Source organism: Trichosurus vulpecula, chromosome 8, assembly GCF_011100635.1.
Source record: "Trichosurus vulpecula isolate mTriVul1 chromosome 8, mTriVul1.pri, whole genome shotgun sequence".
In the NCBI taxonomy this organism is placed as follows: Eukaryota; Metazoa; Chordata; class Mammalia; order Diprotodontia; family Phalangeridae; genus Trichosurus; species Trichosurus vulpecula.
The window spans coordinates 86,060,851-86,080,727 of NC_050580.1; the positions used below are offsets into that span (position 1 = coordinate 86,060,851).

At 36.0% G+C, this 19,877-nt stretch overlaps 1 protein-coding gene across 1 annotated transcript in view; it reads right to left on the bottom strand.

Moving 5' to 3' along the window:
- The window catches only part of KIF20B (kinesin family member 20B), a 106,281-nt gene that overhangs the window by 33,869 nt on the left and 52,535 nt on the right, over positions 1-19,877 (bottom strand). The window contains exons 22-24 of the mRNA XM_036737286.1: positions 10,926-11,045; positions 5,020-5,080; positions 1,662-1,787 (exon numbers count right to left, since the gene is read on the bottom strand). Of these exons, the coding sequence (XP_036593181.1) occupies positions 1,662-1,787; positions 5,020-5,080; positions 10,926-11,045 (307 nt within the window). The remainder of the gene's footprint in view (positions 1-1,661; positions 1,788-5,019; positions 5,081-10,925; positions 11,046-19,877) is intronic.

Consider the following 19,877-nt stretch of genomic DNA (forward strand, 5'->3'; position numbering starts at 1 on the left):
ACTTCAAAATGATAACATAGCAATCATTGAGGGAACAGATTTTGAAATTTTTGATCATGTTACATTTATTTTTCTTTCAAATTGGTTGTAGAATTTTTTCTTTGTGAGGGGGTGGGAGTAGGGCAACAATGGGATTATATTTGTTGGAGGTGCACTTGGACTGGAGAGGTTATTTGGCCAAACATTACATGAAAGCAAATGGCTTTTATCTTGTTTGTGATGATTTAGTAAAGATATTATTCTATGTGAAAAAAAAAAGTTGTGGCTTGCCCACGGTCTAATATGTATTTAACTAGTAAGTGTCAGAGGCAGGATCTGAGCCCACATCATCTTGGCTCCAAGACTGTACTTCTATCTACCCTCCATATGGTTGTCATATAGTACACTACTTATTACTGAATGTAGTAATGGGCCTACATAACTACTCCATGTGCTCAGCAGACTAGGCCAATTCTGATGATGCTAAGACACTGGACAGGATGTCTAGCAATAAAATATCTGGAGTATTGCTAAGATGCAAGGCTATGAGTGGGCAGAAAGGGGAGATTCAGCAGTTACCAACCTATGGTGTTCTTAACTACCCTGCAAAAAGAGCACACTGTGCTCAAGACATGACAGAAATACAAAGGTTGCACACTCGATGCAAGTAAGCCACTGAACAATTTTCCTTACTCTCCATAACGGTTGAGATTTTTCAACCATGTTTCTTGACAAGATAGAATTTGAGACTGATTCTAGTAAGATGAAATTCAGTAAGGATAAGTGTCAAGTCTTGGGCTTGGCACACAAAAAAATCAACTTCACCAGATAGGGAAGATGGCAATTGTTCTGAAAAAGATTTGAGGGTTTTTGAGGACTTCAAGAACACGAGTCAGCAGTGTGATGGGATGGTCAAAAGGGCTGCGCAAGAATGGCAGAGCATTCAGGGGCAAGAAGGAATAGAATACAGTGCCCCCTGTACTCCGCCCTTGGCAGACTTCATCTGGAGTGATGTCCTGGGCACCACAGTTTAAGCAAAGAATTGATAAGGAGGAGGGTGATCAGAGGAACTTAACAGGATGGTGAAGGGCCTGAAATACATAACATATGAGGATCACTTGAAGGAAATGAGCATGTTTAGCCTGGAGAAGAGAATATTTAGGAGGTCCATGATGGTTCTAGACTTGCTCTAATTTGTCCCCAGAGGGCAGAACCAGCAGCAATGGGGTAGAAGTTGCCAAGAAGTCAATTTAGACTTGTTACTTGTTAGGAAAAACTTCCTAATAATTAGAGCTAACTACAAATGTAAGAGAATGCCTCAGAAAGTTTTCTAGCAGAGGCTGGACAATCCCAGGTCTGGCAGTGGGAATTCCTTTGGTGTACAGGATGGACTAGAAGGTCGATGAGGTCTCTTCTAACTCTCAAATCTTGTGATTCTGTGTCCAAATTCCCTCTAAGTCTTCCAGCTTTACCTACATGTGTTTGTACTATTTTCTGTACTTATTACATATATAACTGTGGTATTTATAAAAAAAATAGAAAAAGAAATTTAAGAAGAAATGGGAAAATCAAAGCTGCATATCTGACATATTTAAAATCATTTAAGACTAACACACACACACACACACACACACACACACACACACACACACACACACACACACACACATTTTTCTTTTTACCAGAAGTCAGCTTTACAACTTCTTCTGCTTTGGCCTCAAGCATTTCCTCCATTTCTACCTGAGTCTGCTCCTGTTCTTCCAGTGTTGCTCGCATTCCTTCGATTATTTTCTCTTTAACATCCAGATCTGAAAATTTTTAAAGCATCGTTTCAAATATCATTGTCATTCTAAGTATTCCATTTGCCTTTAGCCCTTTCACAATTGAGAGATACTTCTAAAGCAGGGCAGTCCAATATTAGGTTTTTATTGAAACAATAGACAATATACTTTGATTTGCCATTTTAGTGAGAGCTCTGTGCTGGCTCGGCTTTGTTTACTAAAGCATTTATATAAATTTCTACACTTGTAGGATGGCCTCATAAATCACAATGCAGGCCACATGCGGCTGGACAGCCCTGCCCTAAGGTACATGAAAGTGTTTTCTAGATAAAGGTTAACACTTTGAAACAGAGTTAAAACATATTCAAAACTTTTCAATCTCAAGACTTAGGATAAAGTTTTATTAAGCAACATTTCTGACATCCTTCAGTTTTATAGACAAGTTTTCAACAATTTTAGCAGAACTCATATCTGTGCTTGGTACCCAAAACACAGACTCAATCCAAAAATTTAGGCTTTAACTAATAAAAAGTCATCTGCCTGAACTAAAATAAACTTTAAAAAAATATGCATTTCATTTACATTTATATAAATTGTATATGGACTGAGTAGAAAACAACTACTCTTCCATTTTTTATGTAAAAGGATAGCAGAATATAAAAAAGACCTAAAGTTATGTAAAAATCAGTGCAAAGAATAACAAAGATCACTGAAATTTAGATGTACTAATATTCTTTTTGTCAAATACTTTTGTTGGGATCCTGGTAGCAAATGATATGAAATTGATTTTTATGTCCTTAAAGAGGGGAAAAATGAGACTTTACCTTTAACTAGGTCTTAAATGTTCCAACATATGACTGTAACCAATATGAATACATAAAATGCTTCATTTGAACTTTAAAAATTATATTTAATGTGGTCAAAAAGTAGGAAATCTGAGTTTAATAAATGTATTAAGACTTATACATGTATATGAACATTGTTCTTCTAAGTAAACACCTGGAGAAATTATATATTTATTCCATTGTTGTTGTCAGCCTTCCAACCTCATCATTCAACTGAATATGCCCTCTAAAGCTAACAGTGATTTCTTTAATTGTCAAATCTGACAGTCTTTTCTTAGTCCTTAGCTTTCTCAATATCTTTGCACGGTTAATTAACACTACAAACACCTTCTCCTCCTGGTTACTCCCTCCTCTCTGGATTTTCACGACCCTACTCTCTCTAGTTTTCCTATCTGTCTCACTGATTCTTCTCAGTCTCCTTTGCTGGGTCATTGCCTATATCACCCTCCCTAATTGTCAGTTTTTCCCAAGACTCTATCCTAGGCCTTCTTTCCTTCTCCATCTGTACTTCCCCTTTTAGCAATCTCATCAGCTCCCAAGGGTCTAACTAACATCTCTGTGCATATAACTCATAGATACATGTAGCAATTCCCAGTCTCTTTGAAAGTCTCACACTGGATGTCCCCCAAAATCTTAAACTCAACATGTCCCAAACTGAATTCATTGCCTTTCTAGCCCAAACCCCACCTCTTTCAAACTTCCCTCTTTTTGTCCAAGGTAGCCCTGAGCTATCCTTCTAGTCTCCCAGGCCTAGGCATTAACTTGGACTTCTTACTGTCCTGCACCCCAAATATCTAATCAGTTGACAAATCTTGCCATTTCTACCCTCACAATCTCTCTCAAATCCTACTGATTTCCTCTATTCACATAGCTAGCACTTTAATGCATGCCCTTTTCACCTTAGAGCAGATATCAGAAAAATCAGCCTAAGGGACAAATCTGGACAGCTGCTTGTTGCTGTATGGCCCACAAACTCAGAATGATTTTTTTACACTTCAAAATACAATAAAACTGTATTTTTAAGAATGTAAAAAGCTTTCTCAGCTTGCTGGAGTTACAAAAACTTCAGATAGTATTTTGCTGACCCCTGGTTTGCTGCAGCAGCCCCCTCACTGATCTCCCTGCCTTGAGCCTCTCAAAACTCTTCTCTTCAGTCCAGTTCACATCTGACCACGCGACCTCCCTACTCAACTCCACTGGCCTCCTACTGCCTCTAAGATACAACACAAATGTCTCTTTTTGGCCTTTGAAGTCCAACAAATCCGACCCCAGCTTCACTGGGCATTATTCCCTAGCCTATATTCTACAATCTGGCCAAAATGCCTCTCTCTGCTTCTCGCACACAGCACTCCATTTCCCACCTCCACACCTATGCATTGGCCATCTCTCATGCTTAAAATGTATTTACTCAACTTTGGCTCTAGAGTCCTCTCTTTCCTTTAAGATACAGCTCAAGCATGATGTTCCCCCAAAGCCTTTCCTGATCCTCCAGTTGCCAATGGCCTTTCTTCCAAACTGCCTTGTATTTAATGCATTTCTATGTATTTCTACTTACTAACTTTATATTTATGTTTCATATATTTTATAAATACTTTTCTGTTCCTCCATTAGAATGTAAGCTTTTTATGAATAGGAATTGTTTTGTTGGGCAGGTAAGGGTCATAGTGGATGGAGCACTGGACTTGGAATCAGGAAGACTCGTTTTCATGAGTTCAAATCAGGCCTCAGCCACTTACTAGCTGTGTGACCTTCGGCAAGTCATTTAATCCTTGTCTGCCCCAGTTTCCTGGTCTGTAAAATGAGCTGGAGAAGGAAAGGGCAAACCACGCCAGTATCTTTGCCAAGAAAACCCTAAATGGAGTCATGAAGAGTCAGACACAACTGAAAATGACTGAATAACAATAAAAATTGTTTTGTTCTTTGTAGTTTTATCCCCAGTGTCTGGCAGTGGGCTTGATACATACAGGGCACTTAATAAATACTTATTGGCTAATTTACCACAAGGATTTAATATTAAAGTGATTTTAAAAGAATGAAGGTTCACTTTTCCCAAATATAAACATTTTCCTTTTAGAAAAGGCACATAATTTTTTTTTTAAACAACCACAATGAATATACATGGGAGAGTTCATTACATATAGCTTTTAAATTAATTCAGTAAAACACTTTACTCTGTGTAAAAGAAACACTTATTAGCAAGAATCCAGTCTTTTGTTTTTATAGGATTTACATCTGTGCTAGTGTTTTTCCAACAACAATGTAAAAATGAGAAATCAATAAAATGTAGTCACCTTTTTTCCATTTTGTAAAAATAAACACTACTAATTCCATTTCACTTAAGAATTTTAAAAGAAATTTTAGAACAAATTCATAATAGAATATATTTAGCCCTGTTTTAGTCCATTATTTCTTACCTTTACATATGTGTTGATACTGTTGTGTAATTTCTTCAGTATTCTGATTACTCTGCTGTTCCTGAAAAAATTTAATGAAAAAGCTTAATAAATGTACACCTTAAACTTTAGAAATTGGAAAATAGGAAAACATTTATGAAATCTATAATTTGCCCTGTCTGAGACGGTGCCTGATCAGAGTTGCAAAGTTGCTCTTATCTCAGAGGACGACAGTCAAAACAACACAAGCTCTGCCTTTACTTCTATATCTACCAGATTCAATAAACATGCTTTCTTTCTCTTGATCCAAACTTAAGAGGCAAGACCAGGGGGAAGAAAAGATCCAATAAATGTTATTTTTAGAACTGATTATCCAGGACCTTGAAAAAGCAGAAATGACGCAAGGAACTCTGCTCTCTAAGATGGTCACTGTGAACCAATATAGGCCAGGCAGGTAAATCCGATAGACTTCCACATTCAGGAGTGAGAGAATTAACCTGTGGTTTCATTGGCATGAAATATTCCTGGTGTAGGAAACTCCCTCCCCTAATGATGCAGGTCAGCAACTCATGTAACTTATAGTTCTAAGTTAAGTGATGGTCGTACAGCTAGTCTATGTCAGAAGACTTGACTCCAAGGCCTGTGCTCTCATTCTTAAATAATCCTGCTATTTATTCTCCCTGCCCTCCTTGTAATTTCTGAATATGTGAGTGAAAAGAACAGTATCTACCACTGTGATTTCCACCACCAAGGCCTTACTATGCATGATCGAAACACTTCATTTTACAGAGGAAGAAACTGGTAGAGTGTGACTTACACAGCTAGTGTCTGAAGTTAAATTTGAACATAGGTCTTCCTGACTGCAGGGCAGCTAGGTGACACAGCAGATAGAGGGCAGGGCCTTTTCTGAGTTCAAATCCGGCCTCAGACACTTCCAAGCTGTGTGACACTGGGCAAGTCACTTAACCTTGTTTGCTTCAGTTTCCTCACCTATAAAATAAGCTGGAGAAGAAAATGGCAAACCATTCCTGTATCTTTGCCAAGAAAATGCCAGTGGATTCATGAAGGGTCAGACACAACTGAAATGACTGAACAAAAACAACAACTTCCTGCTTCCAGGTCCAGTGCTCTATCCATTCTGTCACCCAGCTGCCCTTTCAACTGTTCTTTCTACTACCCTCTACTACCTCCCTAGTAGCATCATAAGATCATATATCTAGAGCTGGACGGGGCCTCGGAGGCTATCTAGTCCCAAATCTTTATTTTACATAGGAAGAAACAGAGGTACAAGGTTGGTAAACGTCTTGTCCAAACATCAAAGGTGTACTACGTATATATGTATGCATACACATAGACACACATATGCACACATGTATTTATATTATTTATATATTTTTAATGTTTAAGGTTAGGATAAGGCTATAATTAATTAATAGGGATAGGAATAGGGTTAGAGAATACAGCGATAGGTATAGTTTTTTTTTTTAAGGGACATAGTAAGAGTGTTAGAGATAGTATTAAGGAAAGCAATAGGGTTAGTGAATAGGGACCAGTTAAGTGCATAAATAAATTTAGGTAAGCAATAGCAAAAGGAATGTAGTTAATATTAGAATTAGATAAGAAATAGCCTCAAAATTCAACTATTCAACTAAATTGCAAAGAAAACAAAAGCCTAACCTTTTGAATTGGCTTTAAATGCATCCTAATTTGCATAATTAGTTTTTTCTTCTGTCTAGTACTGAACAATCAATGTCAAATTTCTATTAAATTTATCTTTAAGTTCCCAGAAAACACCAGGATTTTGGACATAACAAACAATAAAAAAAGATATCGCAACCCACAAAATTAGAAATAAATGTCAAAAGATGGTAGTTGATATTCTGTGATGTTTTAGGAGAAGAAAAATATGAAAATTTCTTTGCAGAAATAAAATGTGATCTAAGCTTATTTGTCACCATGCCAGCAATTTGAAGGTAGCTTTTTAGGGCTTTTGAAAAGAGGAATAAGAAGTTAGCTTCAGCAGATCCTTAACCTACTCCATGTCAACCACACCAAACACAAATGAAATGAGAGAAAATCTCTAACAAAACATCTCCAGGGATCACAAGAGCATAAATTTAGAACTAGAAGATTCTTTAGAGATGATCTAGTCCAAATTCCTCATTTTACAGTTAAGGAAACTGAGAGCCAGTTATGTCCAAGATCACAAAAGACAATAAAACATTAAGTCCGCTAGTGAACCACTTGCCAAGGAAGACATGAAGTAACAAATGATTTTTACATAGTACTTTAAAATTTATACAGTGCTTTACCTACATTATCTTATCTGATCCTCATAACCAGTGGGTAAGGTATTTGATAAGTGAACTGAGGTATAGAGAGGTTAAATGACTAATCAATGGCTGAAGAGCTAGTAAGTGTGTGAAGCAGAATTCTAACTCAAAGCTCAGTCAGTGCTAATACCACTGAACGTGGCCTTTGCACAAACAGGTCCTTTTCTTTTTTTGTTCTTATTTTTTTGGGGTACAGACTTAGTAGTGGTATTACTGAGTCAAAAGGTATGCATAGTTTTATGTAGCCCTTTGGGCATAGTTCCAAATTGCTCTCCAGAATGGTTGGATCAGTTCCCAACTCCACCAACAATGCATCAATGTCCCAATGGTCCACATCCCCACCAACATTTGTCATTTTCCTTTTCTGTCACGTTAACCAATCTGATAGGTATGAGGGAGTACCTCAGAGTTGTTTTAATTTGAATTTCTCTAATCAATAGTGATTTAGAGCATTTCTCATGTCTTTAGATAGCTTTGATTTCTTCTTCTGAAAGCTGCCTATTTATAGCCTTTGACCATTTACCAATTAGGGAATGAATGATTTATTTTCTTATAAACTTGCTATAAAAATTTTCCCCCAGTTTCCTGTTTTCTTTCTAATCTTGGTTACATTGGTTTTCTTTGTGCAAAACCTTTTTATTTAATATAATCAAAATTATTCATTTTACATCTCATGATGCTATCTCGTTCGGTCCTAAATTCTTCCCCCATTCATATATCTAACAGGTAAATTCTTCCATGCTTTCCGAATCTGCTTATAACATGTTCTTTATGTCTAAATCACGTACCCATTTCATCTTGGTATATAATATGAGATGTTGGTCTATACCTAGTTTTTGCCAAACTGCTTCCTGGTTTTCCCTGCAAGGAGATAAACTCTAAAACACTAATCCCAAAAAATAAGTTTTTAGGGATAAGGAAGATAACTTTAATTACTGGACAGATGGCAATAAAATTTAGATTTTAAAAAAAGTAACAAAATAGAGAAAAGATATAAGGCTAGGTAAATTTCAAAACTTTACAGGGAAATGATATAATTTAATAATTATCTTTATTATTAGTGGATAAATGTTCAAAGGTTTAAAGAGATGATTCACAAAATAGAAACTATAAAAATTAAAGTTAAAAAAAAAGGCAAGCAAACACTTGAAAAAAGTTCATTCTTACTAACAATTAAAGCATGAGAGATTCTAGGAACCCTAATCCACAGTCCAGAAGTCATCCTGTACTCACTCCTCACACCCAATTACTGCTAAGTGTTATTGATTCTACTTCCATAATACATCTGGAATCCACCACCTTCTCTCTGCTCACATAATCACCTCTTTGTTTAGGACCTCACCTCAAACCATTACAGTAGCCTCCTAACTGGTCTTCCTGCCTCCAGTCTCTCCTTTCTCCCACGCATCATCCAATCAGATACCAGATGGATACTATTGAAACACCTTGCCCAAGAAATTGTAGGGGTTCCCTTTTGCCTCTGGGATAAAATGCAAACTTTCTCTGTTGGATGTTGAAGCCTTATATGCTAGGCTTACCGCACACTGCTTCACTCACACTCTATTCCAGCTGGGCTAGTATGCTTGCTGTTCTCCGTACACAACATTCCATCTCTGATATATGCCTAGAATATGCTCTCCTCCTTACTTTTGCTTCAAAAAAAAAAAAATCACTGGCTTCCTTCTAAGTATCACCTCCTACAAAAAGCTGACCCTGATTTCCCCCTTGATTTCCATACTCTTGTCACTAGACATCACTAGACAGATGGAGAGATAGATAGATATGGTTGTATCTAATTTTCTATGCACATTCTGTTTTCCCCCAGTTGAATGTAAGTTTATTGAGGGTAAAAATGTTTCATTTTTTTCATATCCCTTGAGAGGCAGCACATTTTAATAATTCACTAGCTACTACCTTGCCTCTCAGATCTCTGCTTCCAGCTAGTTAATCTGTAACCCTGGGTAACTGCAACTACTCCTGCTCCCAGGATGTTCAACAGCCCTGGGAGAAGTTACAAAAACGAAGTTAATTTTACGCAGAATAAATGTATGGAGCATAAGTTGGGCTCTCACTGCTGCCTGGTCATCCTCCTACTCTAATTTTTGAACTCTCATTCCTCATGGGGACTTTTCAAACAGTTTCATCTCCTCTCAGCAGATAACAGACCCTTAATACACAGAGATGAATGAGGCCATCCAATCCTCTTGATTTCTCAGCATCAACATTCACTCTCTCCCTCTGGGACAGGAAGAAGGAAGATTATCATTACTCTTTGCTAACACTACTCCTTCCAACTACACTCTTGATAACAATCCCTTCAAGACTCCTCAAAGAGTTTACTCCAATAATCATCTTTCTCATGCATCTCCAAAGTCTTTTGCCCCACAGCTTCCTTCCCATCTTCCTACACTTAACTCGGGTGTCCCCAGTCCTAAGAAAGATTCCTGACCCTTCTGTTACCCCTCCAGCTACTGCCCCAATTCTTCCCTTCTCTTCATGGTAAAAGTTTTAACACCTGAGGTGAACACCTACTCTCTTGTCAATCTCTTGCAATCAGACTTTGACTCCTACTGAAACTCCTTTCTCAAAGGTCACTATTAATCATCTAATAACCAAATCAAATGGCTTTTTTCAGTCCTCATCCTCTACAAAGTCTCTGAAGAATATAACACTCTTGACCATCTCTCTGTTGGGATACACTCCACTCCTACTTTTAATGCCACCTACCACCATAGTAAAAGCCTTCATTATCACTCTACCAGACTATTATAATAGCCTCTTAAAAAGGTCACTCTCTCTCCAGTATCTCTCTCTTGCCTGATACAGCCTTCACACCACTACTAGACTGATCTTCCTTAAGCCAAGATTCGGTCAAGTCATTTCTTTGCTCAAAAAATTTCAGTAGCTACCTAACGTCTATATATAAAATCCAAACTCCATTGCCTGCCATCCAAGGCCCTGTAGAATCTGGTGCTATACAATCTGATGTAAGCTTAGTTCATGCTACTCCCTCTACTCTAGGCTTTAGTCAAAGGGAATTCTTCAGTTCATGGTTCTCTGGGCCTTGCTCACATCATTCTCCCTGTATATGATATGTCTTTCCTTTTCCACTTCCTTGCTTAAGTCTGACCCATACTTTAAAAGTCTGATTTAAATAATCCTTTCTTCACGAATATTTTCCAGCTCCCTCAACCTGCCCCACTCTACCTCACAGAAATCTGTTTGCCTTTAAAGTATTATTTTATAATAGCTGTCTGTATATATGTCACATCCCCCACCTAGACTCCATGAGGTAACACATGGTATCTTGTTTTAATTTTGTATCTATTCCCAAGACCTAAAACAACAATATGTACATAATAAAAACTTAATAAATGTTTGTCAAATCAAATTGAACTGAATTAAAAGCTTTCTCTGTCCCAAGAGCTAAGGAACAATAAATTTAAATAAGTAAATTTTCTTTTCTAAAATGAAGCTAAAAAAAGACCTGTTATTAAAAAAAAAAGAACCTAAAATAATTTGCCTCTCCATTTTACCACACATTAAACTATAGCCAAGAGAAATCGCTTAAACCTCAAAAGAGAAACACATTACCTTAAGTTGTTGAATAGTTCGCTGTTTGATATCTAATTCCTGGGAAAACTGGTTTTTAATTTTCTCAAGTTCATTAACTTTGTTCCTCAGTAATTTCTCTTGGTCACGCATCACAGATATCTGCAAAGAGTAATGTTTATTAAACAGATTGAGCACTTTTTAAAGAAACAATTAACAATCTTGATCATTTTTAGAATATTTATATGTATTTTACAGGTATCAAAAAATTATAGATTCCATCACTACATAGTGTCAAGATTACTCCTCATTACTCTAACACAGAATACAGATAAATCAACATACATTTTCATCTCACATTGTTTTAAGAAACCCAAAAGTTTTTAAATAAATTCTATAAGAATCAACATAATACTTTTATATAATGACAAATTTTTAATTGTGTGAATAATTCAGTGTAAATAGTACTGGATTTAAATTCAGAGGACATAGTTTCAAACCCCAGCTTTGCCACCAATTACTTAACACATGTATGACCTTAGACAAGTCCCTTAGGCTCTATGGGACACAATATCCTTATCTATAAAATCATGGATTGAAGCCAATGACTTCAAATGCTATAATTCTACAAGAATTTATAACTCTGAGTTAATTATTCTTTCTCTCTAGCACCACTCCTGGATATAAGCATGGTACAATGGAAAGAATACTGAAACTGGAGTCAGAAGGCTTGAATTTCATTACCAGGTCTACTGCTTTCTACCTGTCTGATCCTGGGCAATGAGGCCAGTTTTCTCATTTGTGAAATGATGTTAATTGGACTAAATGATCTCTAAAGTTTCTTTCAGCACTAGGTTCTGTAACACTACCTTCGCTTGTGTTATGAGCGTAGGATAATGGCTGCTATTAAGAGTAGTTCTTAAAGCACTGAGAAGCTTGGTCTATTTGAATCCAGAAGCAGTAAGTGAACTGATTGTTCAAAGTGGCAAATAAATGATTACTGATAACGACAGTAAATTACCTTAACCAAACAATAAAAAGTCTATTACCCTAAATTAGTAGATTCTTTAACCAAAGTTGTTCAACTACAAGATTACTTAAAATCTAGAAATCCATATCTATAAGTCATCTTAAAATGAAAGGTTTAATTCCTTATACTGACTGACACAGGAAGACGTTACAATACTAAAGTCAGCAAGGACAGTGGCTGAACTAAGACCAGATATGCCTAAACCGAAGACTTCTCACACCCCACCCATATTCCATCTATTTATAGAGATGAAAATACATATGAACAGAGCTAATTTGTTGCTTATTTTTATCTTTGTTCCCTAGAACAGAAGTGTCAAACACATTCCCCATAGGCCACATTTGGTCCACAACGTTCCCAAGTGAGGCACAAATCAGATTAAAATGTAAAAATATTAACAAAATAAAAATACAATAAAACACAGACAATATTACATTTTAAAACTAAGTAAATATGCAGACTAGTGACCCCATTTCCATTTGAGCTTGATGCCAATAATCTATTCTAGGGGATACCTCTTAGAGTCAGCAAGTATAGAGGCTGATAATTAAAATGCAAATCTGAAATTGCCTCTAGATCACTTATGCTGGGAGAAAACAGAAAAGAATTCAGTGTGGCTTAAAGGCAACAGGAGGCCAGAAACCAAGGTGGGACAACCTGTGAAGCAGCTGAAGCAATGGCAAATAAATAATCTTTAGGGATCTTCTTTTTTACCTGTTTCCCAAGAACTTCTGAATTTTTCTCTTTCTAAACTTCTCTAAGTACAACCTGGTAAAAGCATCGTTTTGACTTGTGAATAAAAACTGAGTTAGTATTTAGGTTTATTCTACTCTAGAAGTGATTCAGATTTACCACTGCTCAAAGTTTAACTAGACTGTTTTTCAGATCATCTCTAGTTTCAAACATTTCTATTCCTATTTTACTTTTAATTTCCTATTTCTCATTCCATTCTGAAATGTTTTGCTTCTCGTGTAAGGTTTTAGAAATGATCTAACTTTTTTCTTTTAGCTTTACTTTATCTAATGTCATCAGATACAACTATAAAATTTACATTATTAAGCCTCTTTCAAAGTCTGTTGGTTCTGCAGTTGACTATTCTTGCTACAAGATCTTGTATCAAAAAGAGACAATTTTAGAGCTTTCTAAATGGTATTAAAATTCTCAAATAGATCAGTATCACACTGATGTGGATACTTCCTCCAACTATGCAGACTGCAACCCATCTAAGTTTCTGCATTCCTATACAAACTGTATCCATGTCTTCCTACAAGTCTCCCATAAGGAGAAGTGGAAAGTAGCAGATTGGGAGGCTGAATATTCCTTGGATCTCAGTTAGAGTGCACCCCAGCTACTCTCAAACCACAACACTGCTGGCTGCAATCCTGGGAGCAAGCACTGAGTGTAACGGTACTCATCCTTCTGCCCTTTACCCCCACCCCCACCCCAGAATGCTTGACAAGGATGTCTGGGCACAGGGCACCTTAATTAACTTTTATTGCTGAATAATCTCTCCTCATCAGCTGGCAGATCAGCAGGAAGATATTTAAGATACTATTATTTTGTTGCTCAAATTCGGAAAATAGGAGAAAAGATGTATTTTGAAGAGAAGACTCACAATTTATTTTTCAAAAGGTTTCCCTCCAGAACCTAAAGATGATTTCAATATCAAAGGCTTAACACAGAAGGAAGAACCTTTCAGTATGTCCATTTCATCGATAAAAGGTTGTAACAGAACTGAGTAAAAAATGTGAAGAAAACTTAGAAAATAAATGATCCTAAACATGAAGGGGGCCAGCAAAAAGAGTTTGTTTTGGAGGTTCGGCAGAAGCCATTACTGTTAACCACAGAAAGTCATAAGGGCAAAAATCTGTGATTAGTAGATAAAAAAATAAAGCCCTAAGAATTCTTTAATTGGGGGGAGGGGGAGGGTGTCTCCTATTTCAGCATTTTTCACAAAGGTTGTTCAGTCCATGTAGAATTTCAATGGGTGTTACCCAGGTCACTCACTACAAGTGCAGATCAAATATTTTTACCTTGTGAACAATGTCTTCATTCCAAACAACAAGATTTGAAACCTCTCTGTTTCAAGTGACAGATGAATAAGTTGCAATATACTTTGATATGCTGCATATATTGAAAAGACTCATCTCATATATCTGAGTAGCCACAGAACTGTATTTCTTTATGAGCAGAGATATTCAGGGCGTCCCCTGAGTGCTCCATGAAATAACAGCTGATAACTATTCAGATATAAAGAATTGGACTAGCGTTTCTTTTAGATGTAATTAGAATATGAATTTGAAATAAAATTGTGTTTTCAGTAAAGGCAATTGTGGTTAAGAAAAATATCTAAAGAAATTTAAAAATGGTCCCCTTTCTACAACTGCAAATTAGTCTTGTAGGAAGGAATTGTTCTTCCTCACAAAATTAGTAGTATCTTTATATTTGGGATTCTGTTTCCTGAACAACTGTGTGGACAATTATAATTTTTTTGACACATCTTCATCTTAGTTTAGTTTGGTCTGGGTCAAAATTTTCAAAGGGAGGTACTTACCTACTAAATTTTGGCTTACAGAGGCTTTTTCTGTAATGCAGAAAAGTCACTTTTGTATTTTGAAAGGGTTTATGAATTTTTCTAAGTTATATAAATCTGTTACAATAAGGCTTGACTCTATGTATAGCATTTGGTTTTTTTTTTCTTCAGAGCTTAAGGCTGCTTATTTTTAAAGCTTCTGAGTGTACCTTTGGCTAAATATGTTTTGCTACACTTGTTGATGTATTAATTGTTGTGGGTTGTTTTTCTAAAGTCCATCACAAGAGGAATTCCCCATACTGAGAGCCTTCCTTGCTTTCTTCTATTATTGGAGTATGTGGCTGCCTACCTATAATCACCATGTGTCATGGCCATATGCTTTTTACTCTTACATCTCCTCTTACACCAGGTTTTGTTCCAGATTTCTTATTTGTTATCTGTTGCAGTCTGCTCACACACCAGGCACCAATTCTACCATCCTCTGTATTACTCATTTTTTAATTTTTCAGAGATCCAAATGATTGATGATTCATAATCACACAATACCAGGAAAATATTGGTATTAAAAAGATAAAACTTAACAGTAATGCGCTATTGGTGAAGCTGAGAAATAGTCCAATCACTGAAGATACCAATTACTAGAAATGCAAGAAAAGTGATTGAATTGTCTGTGCCCTTTCACCACATAAACGTACAACTGAGCCTATAGCTCAAGAAAGTCAAAGAACAATCAAAAGTGTAATATAGGCTAAAATGTTCATAGAATTCTTTGTGATTAGAATTAGAAACAAAATGGTGCCTACTGATTTGGGAATAGCAGAAAAAAATTGAAATATGAATGTAATGGGCTATTACTATACAGTAAGAAATGACAAATAGGAGGAACTGTAACATGAAAAGATTTAAATGAACTAAAGAGCAAAAAACAGGCAAAACCAAGACAACAATATGTACAATGACTACAATAATGCAAACAAAGAAATCACTAAAATGAAGTTGAACTTTTGAGTAATGGAAAAAATTGATTTCAAAGCACAGAGCTGGGAGACTAATATATATCTTATCAGACAACTCTTCCCTATCAGATGTATCTACATAATTGTTTTTCTTTGTTACAAGACAGAGCAAAATCATTGCTTTTAGAATAAAGTATAAAGACAAAAGATGTCAATAAAACTTTTTGGGTTTTGTTTTTCAAAAAGATGGACCCTGGTTAAAAAAAAAAACCAAAAGGCGGTTCAATGAATAGGCTAGATAAGGAAGATCAAAATCAAATGAACTCAGGGGCAGCTACATGGCACACTGAATGGAGCACCAGCCCTAGATCAGGAGAACCTAAGCTCAAATCCGGCCTCAGACACTTACCAACTGTGTGACCCTGGGCAAGTCACTTAACCTTGATTGCCTCCAAAGGAAAAAAAAATCAAATTAACTCAATTACTCAGCATTTGTCAAATCTGAGAACAAAAATTACTTGGAGGATGTAGGAAAACTGGAAAACAGTCTTGGCAGAATTAGGTTTTAGACTAACATCTTACATTATATACACAGTGCAAAATGGCTAAGTGATCTAAACATTAAAAGTCAAAATCTTAGAATATTGGAAAATAAGGTACCGTTCACAGCTATGGTTTGAAGGAGTTCTTAACCAAACAAGGGATTGAGGCAGTCATAAAAGATAAAAATAAATAATTTCAATTACATGAAATTAAAAAGATTTTGCAATAAACAAATCAGTGCAATTAAGTTAAGAAGAGAATATGTCAACTGGGGGAAAAAAAACCTTTACATAATAACATAGTACAGAGAACTAAGACAAAGATATAAGGCCAAGAGTCATTCCCTAGTAGATACATGGTCAAAAAGATAGGCATGGTTCTCAAAAGAACTACAAACTATTATCAACCATATGAAAAATTGTTCCAAATCACTATTAAGAGAAAAAATAAAAATCAAACCAACTCTGAGGTTTCAGCTTGCTCTCCAGCAAATTGGCGAAAATGAGAATAGGGTTGGAGGGGCTATGGAAAAACAGGCACGCAAATACACCATTAATGGATCTATGAATTGACCCAACTATTCTGGAAAGCAATTTGAAATTATGTCAAGAAAGTAACTTAAGGGGCAGCTAGGTGGCTCAGTGAGTAGAGCACAGGCCCTGGATTTAGGAGGACCTGAGTTCAAATCCAGCCTTGGACACTTGACATACATGCTAGCTGTGTGACCTTGGGCAAGTCACTTAACCCCAATTGCCCTACTTTCCCCCTTGCAAAAAAAAAATACTTAAAAAAAAATAAAAAAAAGTAACTTAAATATCTCTATCCTTTAACCCAAAAATATCACTCTAGGCATATACCCACAAATAAGTCAAACAAACACAGAGAGAAAGGTCTCATAGACACAAAAAATATTAATAGCAGCATTTTGCATAGTGGAAAAGAACTGGAAACAAAGCAGACACAATCAACTGGAAAATGGCTAAACAAATTGTAATAAATGAATGTGATGGAATTTAACTGTGAAATAAATGACTATGAAGAATACAAAGAAGCAGGAGAAGTCTTACATGAGCTGACATAATGTGAAGGAAGAAAAACCATGAAAATAATATACATAAGGACAACAATACTGAAAAAGAACAAAGAAAAAAAAACACTGTATAAATGTGAAGACCATGCTTCGATCCAAAAAAGAGATGAAAAAAGATATTTCTTTCCTTTCTTTGTGCAGGTGGGGGACATGGATTTGGAACATTGTGTACATTACTCCAAATTGGTTTAAGTGTTAGTTTTGCTTTTCACTGCTAAAAAAAAAAAAATTGTTACAAGGAAAGGTCTACAATATAAAGAAGCGGGAAGGGACATATTTGAAAGTGAGTGTGATGGCCAAAACAAGAGGTAAGAGGTTCACAGATATATAACACTGCACATATTTTAGGATTTTTCAATGTTCTGAATAGTTTTACTGTTTTCCCCCTTCTTCCTTTTTCTTTAAAAAAAAAAAATCTTTGTTCTATAGACAGTTCTTTGGGAGGAAAGGGGAAGTATGTCAGGGAGAATTTAGACAATATAAAAAAGAAAAGATATCAATAAAAATTTATGTTTAAAAATTAGAATTTTTAAAAAAATAGCAGCCTGCATTTCTGGGAAGAGTTTGGAGTTTTTATAGGAGCTACACAATTTCTTAGAGACAATCTAGCCTGTTCTCCTCCTGCTTAATTCTGGAAGCAACTCGTCCATTTGTATTGTCCATCTTAGACATTCACATTCTCACACATGCACATAGAGACAAATTCTCCAGGCTGTCCATCTAATTTTACATAATAATCTGAGTAAGAAACATTATTAATTGACTTGGTTTTATCCTAAGTAGTCCACAAACATGAGTATCTGGAGACCTCATCAAATATATGGAATCCATCTTTAGATTAGACTACGAGTTGGGTCTACTCCCTTACAATGGCAATACAACTGTTTTACTGATGGTTATGATCAGAAGGTCATTGAAGAAGGTTATCTCTGTATGGTATCTTCCAAGGAATCACTGATACTGATGAATATGGGAGATTACTTGGTAGAAGAAAAGTCTTTAAAGAGGCATTTCACTCTATAAAGTCAAATGCTTTTTTAATAAAACGAATAATAGTACATGATATCTTATATTCTCTACATCTTCTAATTCTGTGAGAGTAAAGATGATACACTAAGCACTATCATTTACGAATCCTACTAATATTAAGGAAGCTCTAGAGATATATCAAGTGACTCATAAAAATTTTGTGAGAAAATAGGAATAAAGGTTAGTAGTGATTGGTGTTTTCTTGATTGCCTTTCTTCAATATTAATAACGCTCAAGATTCACTCCACAAATTTGCTTTTTCCCTTTTTTCAAATACCTTGTTGCTCAATCTTTCAAAATTCTTGAAAATGTGTAGCCAAAGATGTCTCTATACAGTTCTTGGTCTAATTCATATGATTTTCCCACCATTTTTTTCTTAGACATCACATCTATCTAAGCACACCCAGGCCTATATTACAGACAAAGTGTGTTACCTCTATTTACTTGACAGTGAAAATTTGTCATAAAAATATTTGCAGATCTTTTCCATTTTTGTTCTGTTTGTTGTCTTCCATCCACCCTCAAGATAACTCTGCTTAAGTAGGTGTATTGAAAAATTTTTGAAATCAGCTGATTTTAACCTGCCACTATTTTCTCCATGCTTTGTGAACGGATATTACTCATACTCTTCCATCATCCTCCACAAAACTTTATACACAGTTTGTATTTTCATCTAATGTTCCCTTTGGCTGCCACAACTCTGCACTAACAAGTGAAATATTTAATGACTAAGTGATTCTTTAGGTTCTTTTGGTTTCCATTATAAGGTGACTGAATTACAATGGATAAACTGTATATTACTATGTTGTTCATGATCTTTATTTGTCACTGGTAAATTGTTCAATAACATAGTTTTTACCTTAATTCAAAACATTCCTAAGAATAACTAAACATTTGAAGAATAGTACCTGAAAAGAGTTATCAGCAGGGTTTAATGCGAAACTCTCAAGTGCCAAATGGAACAATCTCAGCCAATGGGAAAAGACATTGGCTCCACAGTAGGAGGGAATAAATTTTGTATTTTCTCATTCCTTCTCTTCCTACCTTTTTATTTCCCCACCTCCCTGCTTCCACTTTCTTTTTGTTTTTTGTTTTTCTTCTCTCTACTAGACAGAATACAAAACTGAAGAATAGTGTTTTTTAATGTCATAATTTTTCGTATTTTATTATTTAATATTTTGGTTTTCAACATTGATTTCCACAAGATTTTGAGTTACAAATTTTCTCCCCATTTCTACCCTCCCCCCCACTCCAAGACAGCATATATTCTGATTGCCCCATTCCCCAGTCACCCCTCCCTTCTGTCACCCCACTCCACACCCCATTCCCTTACTTTCTTGTAGGGCAAGATAGATTTCTATGCCCCATTGCCTGTATATCTTATTTTCCAGTTGCATGCAAAAACAACTTTTTTTTTTGAGCATATACTTTTAAAACTTTGAGTTCCAAATTCTCTCCCTTCTTGCCTTCCCACCCACCCTCCTTAAGAAGGAAAGTACTTCAACATAGGGCACACATGTATCATCATGCAAAACACTTCCACAATAATCATGTTGTGAAAGACTAACTATGTTTCCCTCCATCCTATCCTGTCAACCTTTATTCAATTTTCTCCCTTGACCCTGTCCCTTTTCAAAAGTGTTTGCTTTTGATTACCTCCTCCCCCTATCTGCCCTCCCTTCCATTGTCCCCCATTTATCATCCCCTTTCCCCTACTTTCCTGTGGGGTAAGATACCCTATTGAGTGTGTATGTTGTTCCCTCCTCAAGTCAAATCCCATGAGAGCAAGATTCACTCAATCCCCCTCACCTGC